Raw genomic sequence first — 17,669 nt, 5'->3', positions numbered from 1 at the left:
AGCAGTTTCATCGAATGCCCACGAGTTCTTGTATTGTGAGAAAGGGAGAAAAGGACTTCGTTCTCTGCTTTCTCCATCCCATGCATTATCTTGTAAACCTCTCTCATGTCACCCCGCAGCTGACGTTTCTCCAAGCTAAAGAGTCCCAAGCATTTAAAACCTTTCTTCATAGAAAGGTTGAAAGGAGGAAGGAGGAAGAGGAAGAAGATGAAGAAGAGAAGAGGAAGAGAAAGAAGAGGAAGAAGAACGGCAGATTTATACCCCACCTTTCTCCCTGAATCGGAGACTCAGAGCAGCTTACAATCTCCTTTATCTTCTCCCCCCACAACAGACACCCTGTGAGGTGGGTGGGGCTGAGAGGGTACTCAGAGGAGGTACATAAAATCGATTATTGATCCCCAGGCCAAGGGAGACAAGACTGAAAACAACTCGAGAAAGAGCCTTCCCCGTCGCTGCTCCCCACTGATGGAACCGACGGCCTGAGGAGGTCAGAGCCTTGCGGGACCTTGCCCAGTTCCGCAAGGCTTGCAAGACAGTATCATTTCAATTAGAGTCAGTATGGTGTAGTGGTTAAGTGTGTGGACTCTTATCTGAAAGAACCGGGTTCGATTCCCCACTCCTCTACTTGCAGCTGCTGGAATGGCCTTGGGTCAGCCATAGCTCTGGCAGAGGTTGTCCTTTAAAGGGCAGCTGCTGTGAGAGCCCTCTCAGCCCCATCCACCTCACAGGGCGTCTGTTGTGGGGGAGGAAGGTAAAGGAGATTGTAAGCTGCTCTGAGACTCTGTCCTTGAAAGGGCAGTTCTGTGAGAGCTCTCTCAGCCCCACCCACCTCACAGGGTGTCTGTTGTGGGGGGAGAAGATATAGGAGATTGTGAGCCGTTCTGAGTCTCTGATTCAGAGAGAAGGGTGCGGTATAAATCTGCAATTCTTCCTCTTCTTCTTCTTAACTGACGACCACCGCCACAATATCAGATCCAACGGGATGCCTAAGAACACTGAACGCCATCCTAAATCATATGGAATTAACACCAAATTGTTAAACTGTTTCTAAAGTGTTTGTTTTAATGTTTAATTTAACTGTTTTTACTGTTACCCTACTGTGTTTCCAAGCTGCCCTGAGCCTGCTTCAGCAGGGGAGGGCGGGATATAAATCAAATAAACTAAACTAAACTAAACCAACAGTAGAGGCACAGTGTCTGGAGAGCCAGTTTGGTGTAGTGATTAAGTGTGCAGACTCTTATCTGGGAGAACCAGGTTTGATTCCCCACTCCTCCACTTGCAGCTGCTGGAATGGCCTTGGGTCAGCCATAGCTCTGGCAGAGGTTGTCCTTGAAAGGGCAGCTGCTGGGAGAGCCCTCTCAGCCCCACCCGCCTCACAGGGTGTCTGTTGTGGGGGAGGAAGGGAAAGGAGATTGTGAGCTGCTCTGAGATGCTTCAGAGTGGAGGGCGGGATATAAATCCAATATCTTCATCTACCTCACAGGGTGTCTGTTGTGGGGGAGGAAGGTAAAGGAGATTGTGAGCCGCTCTGAGACTCTCCAGAGTGAAGGGCGGGATATAAATCCAATATCTTCGTCTACCTCACAGGGTGTCTGTTGTGGGGGAGGAAGGTAAAGGAGATTGTGAGCCACTCTGAGACTCTCCAGAGTGAAGGGCGGGATATAAATCCAATATCTTCGTCTACCTCACAGGGTGTCTGTTGTGGGGGAGGAAGGTAAAGGAGATTGTGAGCCGCTCTGAGACTCTCCGGAGTGAAGGGAGGGATATAAATCCATTATCTTCATCTACCTCACAGGGTGTCTGTTGTGGGGGAGGAAGGTAAAGGAGATTGTGAGCCGCTCTGAGACTCTTCGGAGTGAAGGGCGGGATATAAATCCAATATCTTCATCTACCTCACAGGGTGTCTGTTGTGGGGGAGGAAGGGAAAGGAGATTGTGAGCCGCTCTGAGACTCTCCGGAGTGGAGGGTGGGATATAAATCCAATATCTTCATCTACCTCACAGGGTGTCTGTTGTGGGGAAGGAAGAAGAAGGAAGAAGAAGATATTGGCTTTATATCCGCCCTCCATTCCGGAGAGTCTCAGAGCGGCTCACAATCTCCTTTACCTTCCTCCCCCACAACAGACACCCTGTGAGGTGGGTGGGGCTGGAGAGGGCTCTCACAGCGGCTGCCCTTTCAAGGACAACCTCTGCCAGAGCTATGGCTTACCCAAGGCCGTTCCAGCAGGTGCAAGTGGAGGAGTGGGGAATCAAACCCGGTTCTCCCAGATAAGAGTCCGCACACTTAACCACTACACCAAACTGGCTCTCCACGGAAAACAAAGGAGATTGTGAGCCGCTCTGAGACTCTTCAGAGTGGAGGGCGGGATATAAATCCAATATCATCTTCTTGGTCTTCTGTCTTGAGAACTAATTTCTCCCATAATGCCTCGCTGACCTTTCTCAGAGCAACCCAGCCCTCAAATGACAAACACGCCCACCTCTTTCCTCATTGCTTCCGTCAACCTGACATCGAAGCTCCGCCGTGTCTGCACGTTGCCGTCACCTTTCATTTCTGAGCTGGAGAAGAGAAAGCCAAAAAGGAGGAAGATGGGAATGCGACCTTAGAAACTGAAAGCAGGGGGTCTTGATCCTCAAGCGTTTTGGAGGTGCCAGCCTGCCAACATGCAAAAATCAACAACTGCTCCTACAGCTGCTTTCTCCATTGCGGCCCCCACCTCATGGAACAGATTTCTGCTCTCTGGCCTCCCACTAACTATGCAAAACTTAATTATTCAAGAGGGTTTTTCTGCACAGGGTAGCACCAGACAAAATGGGGGAGAGGTGGCAGCTCAGTGGCAGAGCATCTGCTTGGTTCAATCCCCGGCATCTCCAACTAAAAAGGGTCCAGGCAAATAGGCATGAAAAACCTCAGCTTAAGACCCTGGAGAGCCGCTGCTGGTCAGGGAAGGGACGGTGGCTCAATGGTAGAGCATCTGCTTGGGAAGCAGAAGGTCCCAGGTTCAATCCCCGGCATCACCGACTTTAAAGGGTCCAGGCAAGTAGGCGTGAAGAACCTCAGCTGGAGACCCTGGAGAGCCGCTGCAGGTCTGAGTAGACAAGATGGACTTTGATGGACCCAGGAGGGTCTGATTCAGCAGAAGGCAGCTTCATATGTTCATATGATAAACGACTAGGGAACATGGTCTACGCTGCTGGGTACAGCTTACTGTATGTAGAATCCTACTCTGTCATTTTTGCCCTGCTCAATACATCATGTTAACACTCATGCTATGCTTCCGTTCTCTTCTTTTAGATTTCTGGTGGGCTCCAAACGTATACAGTCCTAGCGCGTTGTTTGCTGAATGTCCCGTTTTGCTGATTCTACAGACTCACTCTGGGTAACCTGCCCTGAGTCCCTGGGAGAAAAGCAGAAAGGATGAATAACATAAAAAAGGAGCTAAATAAATCCTTCTCTCCCCGGTCCAGCCTTAAATCTTACTTACAAAATGCATAGCCTGCTTAACAATTTCAAACTGAGCTTCATAAAGAACATCGGAAAACCAATGAAAACTAAAATGCTGTCGGGTTAGAATGGATAAAAGGAAGGCCCTCTTCACCCAAAGGGTGATTAACACATGGAATTCACTGCCACAGGAGGTGGTGGCGGCTACAAGCATAGAAGGCTTCAAGAGGGGATTCGATAAACATCTGGACCAGAGGATTGGATAAACATCTGGACCAGAAGCTAAGCCAACCCTGCTTAGCTTCTAAGATCTGATGAGATCAAGCTAGCCTGGACCATCCAGAACAAAGCAAGAGACAAACACAGGTAGTTTGCCATTGCCTGCCTCTGTGTAGTAATTTTTGACTTCCTTGGTGGCTTCTCATCCAAGTACCAACCAACTAGACTTCCTTGATGGTCTCTTATCCAAGTACCAACCAACTAGACTTCCTTGGCAGTCTCTCATCCAAGTACTAACCAACTAGACTTCCTTGGCGGTCTCTCATCCAAGTACCAACCAACTAGACTCCCTTGGAGGTCTCTCATCCAAGTACCAACCAACTAGACTTCCTTGGTGGTCTCTCATCCAAGTACCAACCAACTAGACTTCCTTGGAGGTCTCTCATCCAAGTACCAACCAACTAGACTTCCTTGGAGGTCTCTCATCCAAGTACCAACCAACTAGACTGCCTTGGCAGTCTCTCGTCCAAGTACCAACCAACTAGACTTCCTTGATGGTCTCTCATGCACGTACCAACCAACTAGACTCCCTTGGAGGTCTCTCATCCAAGTACCAACCAACTAGACTCCCTTGGAGGTCTCTCATCCAAGTACCAACCAACTAGACTTCCTTAGCAGTCTCTCATCCAAGTACCAACCTCCTGAGATATGGTGAGACTAGACTAACTTGAGACATCCAGGTCAAGGCAAATTAACAAGGGTGGTATGCTGTTGCCTGCCTCTGCGTAGCGACCCTGGCCTTCCTTGGTGGTCTCCCATCCAAATACTAAAAAGGGCCAACCCTGCTTAGCTTCTAAGATCTGATGAGATCAAGCTAGCCTGGACCATCCAGAACAAAGCAAGAGACAAACACAGATAGTTTGCCACTGCCTGCCTCTGTGTAGCAATTTTCGACTTCCTTGGTGGTTTCTCATCCAAGTACCAACCAACTAGACTTCCTTGGTGATCTCTCATGCAGGTACCAACCAATTAGACCTCCTTGATGATCTCTCATGCACGTACCAACCAACTAGACTTCCTTGGCGGTCTCTCATCCAAGTACCAATCAACTAGACTGCCTTGGCGGTCTCTCATCCAAGTACCAACCAACTAGACTCCCTTGGAGGTCTCTCATCCAAGTACCAACCAACTAGACCTCCTTGGGGATCTCTCATCCAAGTACCAACCAACTAGACAGCCTTGGCGGTCTCTCGTCCAAGAACCAACCAAGTAGACTTCCTTGGAGGTCTCTCATCCAAGTACCAACCAACTAGACAGCCTTGGCGGTCTCTCGTCCAAGTACCAACCAACTAGACTTCCTTGGCGGTCTCTCATCCAAGTACCAACCAACTAGACTTCCTTGGCAGTCTCTCATCCAAGTACCAACCAACTAGACTTCCTTGGCAGTCTCTCATCCAAGTACCAACCAACTAGACTTCCTTGGCAGTCTCTCATCAAGTAGCAACCTCCTGAAATATGTTGAGACTAGACTAGCCAGGGACATCCAGGTCAAAGCAGATGAACAGGGGTGATTTGCCATTGCCTGCCTCTGCTTGGTGACCCCGGAGTTCCTTGGTGGCCTCCTATCCAAGTACTAGCCAAGCCCAACCAATGCTTCAGCCTTACCTATGCAAATATCCATACAGCTCTTCAGTGGATGGCACCGGCTTCCCCTTGGCCTGGTACTGTTTCAACAAGCGCGAAATTTCAGCCACTTGTTTGGGGTTGAGGATTCCCGCTTCGTGTCCTGTGGGGGAAGTGAGAAAGGGAAATGAAACCACACTCAAGCCTAGGCAACAGAGCTCACATGCCAGAGATGCTGCCCCTTCCCAGGCAGAGATAGCCCACGCACCAGGAGTCATCTTCTGAGTGCCGGAGGCTTCCAAGCCAGCATAGGCCAGCCCAGCTTTGGGCAAGGGAACTTTGGTTTTGTGGACGGCAGAGTTGTTGGTAGGCTGGATTCGAATGGCGCTGATGGAAGCTCGCACGGGATCCCAGAGGGTGGTGGACTGCTCATGGCAGGACATAGATGTGCCTAGGAAGGAAGTTGCAGAGCGCTGAGTCGTGAGGCCCTCCAGCCTCGAAGCCAGACTGGACGCTTCTTCCTGCACCCCTCACGCTCAACGTGGCTGGTAAAGTTTGGAGGACACCTGCAGCCCTCCACGTCTGTGCATTTCCAACATACTAAAGGCTACCATCCCCACGCAGCTGTGCTCATCAGACCCAGCCCACAGCAAGGACCGGGGACTGTCGGCAAAGAGGAAAGGGCTGAGCTCTTACCCAGCTGTGACTGCTCCATGGGGCGGGGCGGGTTTTCGCCGGAAATTCCCTCCTGCTTCTGAGCCCAGTTGTCATTGGCAGACTGCTCCAGGAGCTAGAAGGCACAGGTAGATAGCAGCTAAGCTATGTGGGACCCTGGCTGCTAAAGAGTAAACCCTGCTAACATATTTCCAGAGGATTATCCGAAAGAGATGAGACGTTTGTTGGCACATTTTAATACAGCAGCTAGGATCCTTCTGGCACAGAGATGGAAATCGCAGGAAATTCCCACGAGAATGGACTTGGTGGGAAAAGTCTTAGAGACAGCAGAGCTGGACTTTTTATCCCAGTTGATGGCTGGGAAATCTAAAGCAGCAGCAAGGAAAAACTGGATGAAACTGTACACTTGGTTTGAAACTCAAGACTCTTAAGATTCTTCGGTGTGAACTGATTTTGTTTTTCTTTCTTCCTATATTTTATATTATAAAATTGACCTTTCCTGGAATTGTCAAATTATTAGGTAATAACAAAAGACCTATTGTAGAGTTATCCTTATGCTTTTGGAAAGTATTCTATGTAAAACATGTATTGTGCTTTCATTTTTCTTTTCCCCTATCCCTATCCGCCAGTCCTCTGCTTGCACCTGCTGGAATGGCCTTGGGTTAGCCATTAGCTCTGGCAGAGGCTGTCCTTGAAAGGGCAGCTGCTCCGAGAGCCCTCTCCAGCCCCACCCACCTCACAGGGTGTCTGTTGTGGGGGAGGAAGGCGAAGAAGATTGCGAGCCGCTCTGAGAATCTGTCCTTGAAAGGGCAGCTGCTGTGAGAGCCCTCTCCAGCCCCACCCACCTCACAGGGTGTCTGTTGTGGGGGAGGAAGGCAAAGGAGATTGCGAGCCGCTCTGAGAATTTGTCCTTGAAAGGGCAGCTGCTGTGAGAGCCCTTTCAGCCCCACCCACCTCACAGGGTGTCTGTTGTGGAGGAGGAAGGGAAAGGAGATTGTGAGCCGCTCTGAGACTCTGTCCTTGAAAGGGCAGCTGCTGTGAGAGCCCTCTCAGCCCCACCCACCTCACAGGGTGTCTATTGTGGGGGGAGAAGGGAAAGGAGATTGTAGGCCACTCTGAGCCTCTGTCCTTGAAAGGGCGGCTGCTGTGAGAGCCCTCTCAGCCCCACCCGCCTCACAGGGTGTCTGTTGTGGGGGAGGAAGGGAAAGGAGATTGTGAGCCGCTCTGAGACTCTGTCCTTGAAAGGGTAGCTGCTGTGAGAGCCCTCTCAACCCCACCCGCCTCACAGGGTGTCTGTTGTGGGGGAGAAAGGGAAAGGAGATTGTAGGCCACGCTGAGACTCTTCGGAGTGGAGGGCGGGATATAAATCCAATATTTAAAAGTGCTAGATTATTTCTAATGCACCTCCAATGATGCAGGAACAGGAGCAAAAAACGCACCTATTTGTTTTATTGTTCTATTGTTTGATTTACTAATTTTATTGTATTGTTTTAAATTTAAATGGTAGGTTTTTATTGTTGTTCAGTTTAGGTTGTGATCCACCTTGAGGCTGTTATGGGAAAGGGCAGAATGTAAGCCTACTAAATACATAAATAAATCACATGCCGTTTTAATATTTATTTATTTTTTTAAAAAAATCATATTACTACCAATGTCCCTGGAGCCTGTAGGCCGCACTAGGCCTTGGATCATGACACCCATAATAGACTCTGGTTAAACTCTGAACGGGTCCAGAGGAGGGCAACGAAGATGGTGAGGGGTCTGGAGACCAAGTCCTATGAGGAAAGGTTGAAGGAGCTGGGGATGTTTAGCCTGGAGAGGAGGCGGCTGAGAGGTGATAGGATCACCATCTTCAAGTACTTGAAGTGCTGTCCTATAGAGGATGGGGTGGAATTGTTTTCTGTGGTCCCGGAAGGTAGGACCAGAACCAATGAGTTGAAATTAAATCAAAAGAGTTTCCGGCTCAACATGAGGAAGAACTTCCTGACCGTTAGAGCGGTTCCTCAGTGGAACAGGCTTCCTCCTTGGGAGGTGGTGGGCTCTCCTTCCTTGGAGGTTTTGAAACAGAGGCTAGATGGCCATCTGACAGTGATGAAGATCCTGTGAATTTGGGGTAGGTATTTGTGGGTTTCCTGCGTTGTGCAGGGGGTTGGACTAGATGACCCCTGGAGGTCCTTTCCAACTCTAGGATTCTAGGATTCTATCCATAATAGACTCTGGTTAAACTCAAAACCTCCACAGTAGACTGTAGACTGCCTGCCCTCATACATATTCTTCATGAGGACAATTACCAGCCAGTGAGATGCAATTTCCAAGGGCACCTGTCTTGTAAAGTCCCGGCCAGGAGAGAGGTGAAACAAGGATGTATCTTTGGTCCCTTATTGTTTAATTTTTGTATTAACTCAATGCTCCAGTTTTTAGCTAACTTTGATTCTCATTCTCCAAATTTGGCCACTCTCAATGTACGGTCAAGGAGGAGCGCTTGACAATCAATTTCTTCAAAAGCAAAAAAACCTTGGTTTTGCCACAAGTTTCACCAGATGTCGCCAGCTGGAAAGGTGATTTAAATCGCCCTTCGGAAAAGGGCAGAATAGAAAACTAATCAAATAAAAATAAAACAAATCAAGGCACCCTGCAAGAACTGCCACTGAGGCCCAACAGCCGGAACGAGAGGAGACAGAGATCTGTTGCACGGCACGTACCAGGCGCATGTATTGGTGCCACTCGGGTGGGAGGGGCTGGCTCCCACTCTCCAAACTGCTGCGCTGCGGGGTGTCGCCCTCGCTCCCCACGGCCTCTGCGGTGGTCTCCTCAGTGACGTCGGTGAATGGGTGCTCTGCCAAGTTCTCTGGGTAGAGAGACAGGCCTAGAATTGGGGGGAGGGCAGGGAGGAGAGAGAAAGCTGGCACATTGAAGCAGCAGCTCAGCTCAACCGCAACGGTTTTCTTGAGCAAAATCAGAGCTGCTCGAGGCCTCTTCTGAGATGGGTTCGAAAGCCCGCCCACCCCCCAATGACAGTTGGCGCACACAGAGGAGCATTTATGAAGGGCACAGGGGTATATACACACACAACAAAGTTTGAGCCTTGGGGCACCTTGAAGACCAACGAAGTTTACTTCTGCATATACGCTTTTTGTGCGCGCGCACACTTCTTCAGATACCATTCCGAAGAAACGTGCACGCACGGGAAAGCTTATACACAGAATTAAACTTTGTCGATCTTAAAACCCTGGGCTCAAGCTTTGTTTTGCTGCTTAAGACCTACATGGCTACCCTACCTGAATCTATATATAAACAAGACCTTCTACTTTCTCGTTTCTTTAAAAATATGCTATGGTGGCTTCCGGGCTACATCGCCTTGATCTCAGCGGAGTCCGCGGGTTCTCCTGCTTGCGGCCCCCCTGAATCAGGCGGAGGGAGGGCTGCCACGGATGTGACACCCCCCAAAGGGTGGCCCTGAAGGGGTCTCTTTTCGGCATGGGGCTTTTACAGCAAGACAGGGGCACAACGGCAGTTGTTCCTGTTCTCTCTGTATGCCCCAAAGCTCTCCCTGTTGAGATCGCCATTACAGCAGCAAGAGGTGAACGCCCGATCGCTTGCTTCTCTTCTCTTCAATAAGCTTTTGATCTATCACTTCTCTCCCTGAAGCATGACAATTCTACATCGCAAGTAAGTGGGCTTTCAATTGCCAACGGCTAATGGGTCGTTTTGCGTTTCAATAAACGGGCAGTTCAAAGGAAGGGAAAGAGGTCGATACCTCCAATTTCCTTGTGAATGAGGCCTTGAAAAGCTAAAGAACATCTCTTAAGTACTGGAAACAATTTGACTTAACCTGAATATGGATACTTAAATCGACCCGGATTATAATTGGATATTTGTTAAAGAGATTCTTATTCGGCTGGAATACAGTCTGAACAAAATGACAGACTTGTTGGAGGGATATCTCCTTGTCGTCTGATTGAAATTCATACGCTAACACTCAAAACTTCAGTTGGAGGAGATTGGGAAGGACGGACTATCTGGGACTCTGAGCTACTTTTCAACCTGGATTAATGGACTGAGTTTGCCGACAGAGAAAAACGGCTTTGCTAAGTGAAATTTTTCACAAAAAAGGATATTTTAAGCAGTTTGAATTCTCTGAGGCAAGATCTTGGTTTATCAACAGAGTCGGTTAAGGAACAAATGGGAGCTTTTGTGCCGAAAGCTAGTGAAATCTCAAATCTACATGAGTAGAGTGCTAAAGAGAACCCGGTGACATCCGTGGAATTGAAATGAGAGAGCGACTCATTGGGAAAAGAACAAAAAATCAAAAATTTGCTATGGTTGCACACAATTGCTCAGATTCTCCAGGAGGAAGTTATTACTTGCATCAATTCTGAATTAGAATATCCTCGGGCTTAAAACAAATATTTAAAATTAAAAGAGACTTATTATAGACATTATTACGGAGCTGTAGAGCCGCACGTCTGCCTCCCTCCAACACTCGACCGAAAGTTTATGTTTATGCTTACTCTGATATATATGTACAATCGTTCCATTTTACCTTTTTTAATCAATTTGCTCATATACACATACACACACACCAATACAGGCTAACTTGACTTGACTTGAATTAGAATACTCCGCTGATTTTTTTGAATGCTTATGTATTTTTACATTATCTGCCAATCTTTCAGAGGCTAACCAGTGGCCAATGGAAATATAGACCTTCTGTGCCCCCACTGAAGCTAAAAATGCCCGCCTCCTACATATCAATACACTGAGGAACTTACAACTTTATCAAGATTTGACCGTATGGCATACAGACAATTGCATATGGACATATTTTTAGATTTCGGAAACCTCCTGTAGAGTGTATACCTGCCACCACTGTTGTTATATTTTTATTTCTGTTCTATATACGGATGATTCCCACCCCATTTTTAAATAAGTCACTGGGTTTCCAAGTTTCTTGTTCTTTTGTTTTGGAGGGAAGGAGGGAGGGAAGGAGAGAGGGAGGGAGGGAGGGAGGGAGGGAGGGACGGAGAGAGGGAGGGAAGGAGGGAGGGGGGAGGGAAGGAAGGAAGGAAGGAGGGACGGAAAGAAGGAAGGAGGGAGGGAAGGAAGGAAGGAAGGAAGGAAGGATTCCTGATTTCCTTCCGGCCAATGGAGCTCAAACTTCCATCCCCAGCAGGACTAATCCATCTACTGCATTCATAATTGCTATTTGTACTTACTGAATTTTCTTTAGGGGCGAGAGGAAGGAGCACGCACTCACCTCCAGCTGTCCCCGTCTGGTCCATCTGTGGCTCCAGGTGCTGGAAGCCCGGCTGGCTGAGAAAGCTGCAGTTGAAGATGTGGCTGAATTCCGACGAGAGGTTCCCCATGTCGGGGACCAGGGGCAGAAAGGACCGACAATGACCCAGCGCGGCCTTCTCGGGGCCTTCCAAAGATGCCTGCAGGACGCTGTTGTGCTGAGTGACAGGGTGGAGGGGCACGGCCTGGGTGCATCCCGCCCCCTTGCAGTCCCCGGTGCCCCGGATGTTCCCAAGAGATCCCACCTTCTGGTCCTTCTTAAGAGCTTCTGAGAGCTGAGGGCACTCCAGTTCTGAAGCGGGGACTGAGGAAGGGAGAGCGTCCTAGGAGGAACACAGCTCAGCATTACAACTAGGGTTGCCAACCTCCAGGTGGGGACTAGTTATCTGCCAGTATTCCAACTGATCTCTAGATAACAGAGATCAGTCCCTCCTGGAGAAAATGGCTGCTCCGGAGGGTGGAGTCTATGGCATTGTACCCTGCTGAGGCCCCTCCCCTTCCCAAATCTCCAGGTATTTCCCAAACCAGAGACTCTTGCTGTTTTCTACCACTACAACCAGACTAACTAACAATGGCTACCCATCCTGAAAGTTTTTCTAAAAAGCCAAGGGACGGTGGTTCAGTGGTAGAGCATCTGCTTGGGAAGCAGAAGGTCCCAGATTCAATCCCCAGCATCTCCAACTAAAAAGTGTCCCGGCAAGTAGGCGTGAAAAACCTCAGCTTGAGACCCTGGAGAGCCGCTGCCAGTCTGAGAAGACAATACTGACTTTGATAGACCCAGGGTCTGATTCAGTATAAGGCAGCTTCATATCTTCATATGTTCATATTAGGGGAGGGCCAGTGGCTCAGTGGTAGAGCATCTGCTTCGTAAGCAGAAGGTCCCAGGTTCAATCCCCGGCATCTCCAACTAAAAAGAGTCCAGGCAAGTAGGCGTGAAAAACCTCAGCTGGAGACTTTGGAGAGCCGCTGACAGTCTGAGTAGACAAGACTGACTTAAGGGGAGGGACGGTGGCTCAGTGGGTAGAGCATCTCTTTGGTAAGCAGAAGGTCCCAGGTTCAATTCCTGGCATCTCCAACTAAAAAGGGTCCAGGCAAGTAGGCGTGGAAAACCTCAGCTGGAGACCCTGGAGAGCTGCTGCCAGTCTGAGTAGACAAGACTGACTTTGATGGACCGAGGGCCTGATTCAGTAGAAGGCAGCTTCGTATGTTCATATTAGGGGAGGGCCAGTGGCTCAGTGGTAGAGCATCTGCTTGGTAAGCAGGAGGTCCCAGGTTCAATCCCCGGCATCTCCAACTAAAAAGGGTCCAGGCAAATAGGCGTGAAAAACCTCAGCTTGAGACCCTGAAGAGCCGCTGCCAGTCTGAGTAGACAATACTGACTTTGATGGACCCAGGGTCTGATTCAGTAGAAGGCAGCTTCATATCTTCATATGTTCCTAAGTTCAAGAGTTGTACAACTCAGCTCAGTCTGCACTCTGTCCTCTTTGTTCTAGCCTGAATTGCGCAACGGGGGCCCTCCAAAGACAAACTGTGCCATCGTTGCATTGAATCCTGCACTTCTGAACGGTCACGGCTGCTGCCTCGCGGCCAGCAATGCTGCCAGGTAGGGAGTGAAGCCCGACGTCTGCTACCCTGTCGAATTGTTTACTAAAACGTATCCCATTTTTACTAAAACTCCATTTACTAAAACGTCTATATCCCACTCCAGGGAGCTTACGGTAACGGCCGAGAACTTTTTTCCGTCCGAACCGAGCACGAAATCAGGCGGGCCCAGAGTGCCAGACCTGCAGCCCCCTCACCTGCTGCGTCCCCTTGGAGCAGGACTGCGGGGAGACGCAGGCAAAGAGGCGCAGGGCCTCGTTCCAGTGCGCCTGCATCATGGCCTGGAACTGGGCCACCATCTCCGCACGCTGCGCATCCAGCCGCCGACACCTGCCCTGCAGCTCCCGCAGCTCCTCCTGTTGTCTGGAGACCCTGGAAGGGACGGGGGGGCGGGGGTTAAGAAGGCACCGTGGGGACAAGAAAGCCGTTCGCCCACCCCAAGGAGCAACTTCAGGGCTAGCCACCAGGAACACAGGCTGGCTTTCCTCCTCTGCTTTCTGATCCAAAAATGATTCCCTGGGACAACTCGTAACTCATTTATTATTTATCTATTAAAAACATTTCTATCACATCCAGTTTGGTGTAGCGGTTAAATGCGTAGACTCTTATCTGGGAGAACCGGGTTTGATTCCCCACTCCTCCGCTTGCAGCTGCTGGAATGGCCTTGGGTCAGCCAGAGCTCTCTTATCTGGGAGAACCGGGGTTGATTCCCCACTCCTCCACTTGCAGCTGCTGGAATGGCCTTGGGTCAGCCAGAGCTCTCTTATCTGGGAGAACCGGGTTTGATTCCCCACTCCTCCACTTGCACCTGCTGGAATGGCCTTGGGTCAGCCAGAGCTCTCTTATCTGGGAGAACCGGGTTTGATTCCCCACTCCTCCACTTGCAGCTGCTGGAATGGCCTTGGGTCAGCCATAACTCTCACAGAGCTGTACTTGAAAAGGCAGCTTTTGGGAGAGCTCTCTCAGCCCCACCCACCTCACAGGGTGTCTGTTGTGGGGGAGGAAGGGAAAGGAGATTGTGAGCTGCTCTGAGATTCAGAGTGGAGGGTGGGATATACAATATCATCTTCATCTTCTTCCTCTACTTGCACCTGCTAGCATGGCCTTGCGTCAGCCATAGCTCTGGCAGAGGTTGTCCTTGAAAGGGCAGCTGCTGTGAGAGCCCTCCCCAGCCCCACCCACCTCACAGGGTGTCTGCTGTGGGGGAGGAAGGGAAGGTGATTGTGAGCTGCTCTGAGATTCAGAGTGGAGGGTGGGATATAAATCCAACATCTTCTTCTTCTATACTTTCTCTAGGCTCAAGGTGGTTTATAGTAATAGTTAAAAGCACCCCCGAATAATAAAATAACCAACCCCAAATCCCTCACCCTCTCCCCTTAAAGGACTCCTGCCATTCAAGCCCCATCAAATGCCTTGGTCTTGCAGCATCTCCTGAAGATGTTCAAGAAAAGAGCCCCTCTCACTCCTTCAGGAACCCCCTTCCACAGAGCCGGAGCCATAACGGAAAAGGCCCAGACTCTGGTCAAAGCTGGACAGGCCACCCTAAGCGGTCAGCTGGCCAACAGACGGCTGCCTGAAGACCGTACTTGGTGCACAAGAACTTATAGAAGGAGACATTCCTTCAATTATGTGAGCCTCAGGTCATGAAGAGCTTTAGCCGGCACACTGAATTGACCTTGGAAACAGATTGGCAACCAGTGTTCCCTCTAAGCTGAGTTGGCATGAGCTAGCGCAGATTTTTAGCCTCCAGCTCACGCATTTTCATCTTGGCTCAGGAAGGACAACCCCAGAGCACCCTAACTGATGCAGGAGCTCACCACTTTAATGCCAGTAGCTCACAAAATAGAATTTTTGCTCACAAGACTCTGCAGCTTAGAGGGAAGATTGCTAACAGCATCCTTTTCTTTGATGTAGAAGAAGATATTGGATTTATATGTCTGGGAGTGGTTGGAGGAGTCTCTCAAACTCTAGACAGGCTTTGGGCCTAGTCTCTTCCTCCTCCCCCCTCCCCTCCTGTCTGGGAACAGCAATTCTGAGGCCTCCTAGAGTGACAGGAAGTCTGTCAGGCTGGTCTCCCAGAATGCTGGGCGGGAACTGGGTTTTATATTAGAGGTTTCTGGAGGGAAACGGGCAGTAAAAAGTTGTCAGGGGAAGCTGACAGTCGAGAGTTTGATTGGAGTCTTGGAGACTGGTGAGCTGGTTCCGGATGGCAGGGTCAGGGCCAGTGGCATAGTAGGGAAAGAGGGAGCGTTTTTCCCCTAGTTTGATTTAGTTCTTCCGTTCACAACTTTATAATGCCTGTATATAGCTATAGATTTCAAATAAACGTTTTGTCTGTTTAAAAAGTTAGTCCCTCTGCACCCCCAAGGTTCCCCAACCACCTTAGAGCACACTGCTGTTCAAACTCTGCATATTTCCAGTGGAGAAATACAACCACCATGTTAAAGCTCTCTCTCCACCTCCTTTGATTCTGGGAGGAACTGGCAGAGGCTCACAGCCTGGCGAAGTACCTGCCCTCGTACTCCTCGATGAGGTGCCGGTGCCGTTCTTCCCTCTCCGCCAGGTCGGACTTGAACTGGGCCAGCTGGCCGGACAGCTCTTTCTCATGGTGGCTTCCGAGATCCAGCAGCTGCTTTCTGTCAGGGGGCAGAGGCGGAAGAGGAGACATGAGAAGCCACACTTCCCTGGATGCCACTGGGGGGGGAGGAAGCCTCAGGCCAGCAAAACTGCCCCCCTCCCAATGAAATGGCACGTGTGCAGGCTGCTCCTGCTTTGAGAAACCCCAGGAAAGAGAAGGGGTAGGAGAAGACATCAGACTTCTTCAGGGGAGGGACTGTGGCTCAGGGGTAGAGCATCGGCTTGGTAAGCGGAAGGTTCCAGGTTCAATTCCCGGCATCTCAAACTAAAAAGGGTCCAGGCAAACAGGAGTGAAAAACCTCAGCTTGAGACCCAGGAGAGCTGCTGCCAGTCTGAGCAGGCAAGACTGACTTTGATGGACAGAGGGTCTGATTCAGTATAAGGCAGCTTCATATGTTCATATTAGGGGAGGGACGGTGGCTCAGTGGCGGAGCATCTGCCTGGTAAGCAGAAGGTCCCAGGTTCAATCCCTGGCATCTCCAACTAAAAAAGGGTCCAGGCAAGTAGGCGTGAAAAACCTCAGCTGGAGACCCTGGAGAGCCGCTGCCATTCTGAGTAGACAAGACTGACTTTGATGGACCCAGGGTCTGATTCAGTAGAAGTCAGCTTCATATGTTCACCAGGAATGAAAGCAACTTTAAGGGAGAACCAGTGGCTCAGTGATACAGCATCTGCTTGGGAAGCAGAAGGTGCCAGGTTCAATCCCCGGCATTTCCAACTAAAAGGGTCCAGGCAAGTAGGCGTGAAAAACCTCAGCTTGAGACCCTGGAGAGCTGCTGCCAGTCTGAGTAGACTTTGATGGACCGACAGTCTGATTCAGTACAAGGCAGCTTCATATGTTCGTATGACTCAAATGCAGGAAATAGACATGGCGATTGTTGTAAGGTCTCAGTCCTCATTGTTGCAGAGGCAACACTGGAAAACAGACCAGAAACCCCTTGTGAAGGAGCTACGAAGGTGGGGGAAGTCTGAGCAGGATTTCCAGGAGAAAGGAGGAGGAAGGGACAGCCAAGTCATTCAAAACAGCAGGAAGAGAGCCCAAGGCCCAAAGAAACCAAGAGCCAGGCGGGGCAGGGAGCCTGAGGACATGGAGGTCATTGCAGGCAGGGGCCGCCCTAGCCTCAGAGGCCCCTCCCACCTGTGCTGCTCCCGCATGGCGCTCATTTGGCGCAGGCTCTCCTCGTGAACCTCTGCCAGCCGCTCCGTCACCTGCTGCTCCAACACCACCTTCAGCTCCGACTCCAGTTTGACCTTCTGGGACTCATACCGGGCCTAGGGGGGAGGAAGAAGAGCCCGCTGAGGTCCAACCTCGAGTCCTTCTGCTGGACACATCCCCAGTCCTAAAGGGGGTCACCAGTCCCTCATTTGAGGGCTCAGAGAAGAAGCTGCAACCCCTGCCATGCCAGAGGCAAAACCAGTCACAGGATCACTTTTTGAGAAAGTGCTTTTGGTCACTGCTATCTGCAGCCAGAGGATATGAGGGGGAGGGGGAAGAGGAATAAATCATAGTTGTCCCTGGAGAGCCGCTGCTGGTCAGGGGAGGGAGGGTGGCTCAGTGGTAGAGCATCTGTCTGGTAAGCGGAAGGTCCCAGGTTCAATCCCCGGCATCTCCAACTAAAAAGGGTCCAGGCAAAGAGGCGTGAAAAACCTCAGCTTGAGACCCTGGAGAGCCACTGCTGGTCAGGGAAGGGACGGTGGCTCAGTGGCAGAGCATCTGCTTGGTAAGCAGAAGGTCCCAGGTTCAATCCCCAGCATCTCCAACTGAAAAGGGTCCAGGCAAGTAGGCGTGAAAAACCTCCGCTTGAGACCCTGGAGAGCAGGGGAGGGACGGTCGCTCAGTGGCAGACCATCTGCCTGGTAAGTGGAAGGTCCCAGGTTCAATCCCCGGCATCTCCAACTAAAAAGGGTCCAGGCAAAGAGGCATGAAAAACCTCAGCTGGAGACCCTGGAGAGCCGCTGCCAGTCTGAGTAGACAAGACTGACTTAAGGGGAGGGACAGTGGCTCAGTGGGTAGAGCATCTCCTTGGGAAGCAGAAGGTCCCAGGTTCAATCCCCGGCATCTCCAACTAAAAAGGGTCCAGGCAAGGAGGCATGAAAAACCTCAGCTGGAGACCCTGGAGAGCCGCTGCCAGTCTGAGTAGACAAGACTGACTTAAGGGGAGGGACAGTGGCTC

General features: G+C 50.3%; 1 protein-coding gene and 1 non-coding gene across 2 annotated transcripts in view; one reads left to right on the top strand and one right to left on the bottom strand.

The window, feature by feature from the left end:
- CNTROB (centrobin, centriole duplication and spindle assembly protein) overlaps positions 1-17,669 on the bottom strand; it is a 45,996-nt gene that overhangs the window by 1,570 nt on the left and 26,757 nt on the right. Inside the window, 9 exon segments of the mRNA XM_060255957.1 lie at positions 2,480-2,558; positions 5,329-5,449; positions 5,555-5,737; positions 5,983-6,076; positions 8,664-8,827; positions 11,219-11,579; positions 13,056-13,230; positions 15,369-15,494; positions 16,634-16,767. Of these exon segments, the coding sequence (XP_060111940.1) occupies positions 2,480-2,558; positions 5,329-5,449; positions 5,555-5,737; positions 5,983-6,076; positions 8,664-8,827; positions 11,219-11,579; positions 13,056-13,230; positions 15,369-15,494; positions 16,634-16,767 (1,437 nt within the window).
- On the top strand, positions 12,088-12,162 carry TRNAT-CGU (transfer RNA threonine (anticodon CGU)). The gene has a single exon. It is a non-coding gene; the product is annotated as a tRNA-Thr (tRNA).

This window comes from Heteronotia binoei, chromosome 15 (assembly GCF_032191835.1).
Source record: "Heteronotia binoei isolate CCM8104 ecotype False Entrance Well chromosome 15, APGP_CSIRO_Hbin_v1, whole genome shotgun sequence".
Classification (NCBI taxonomy): domain Eukaryota; kingdom Metazoa; phylum Chordata; class Lepidosauria; order Squamata; family Gekkonidae; genus Heteronotia; species Heteronotia binoei.
This window is presented reverse-complemented; position numbering and strand designations above follow the sequence as displayed.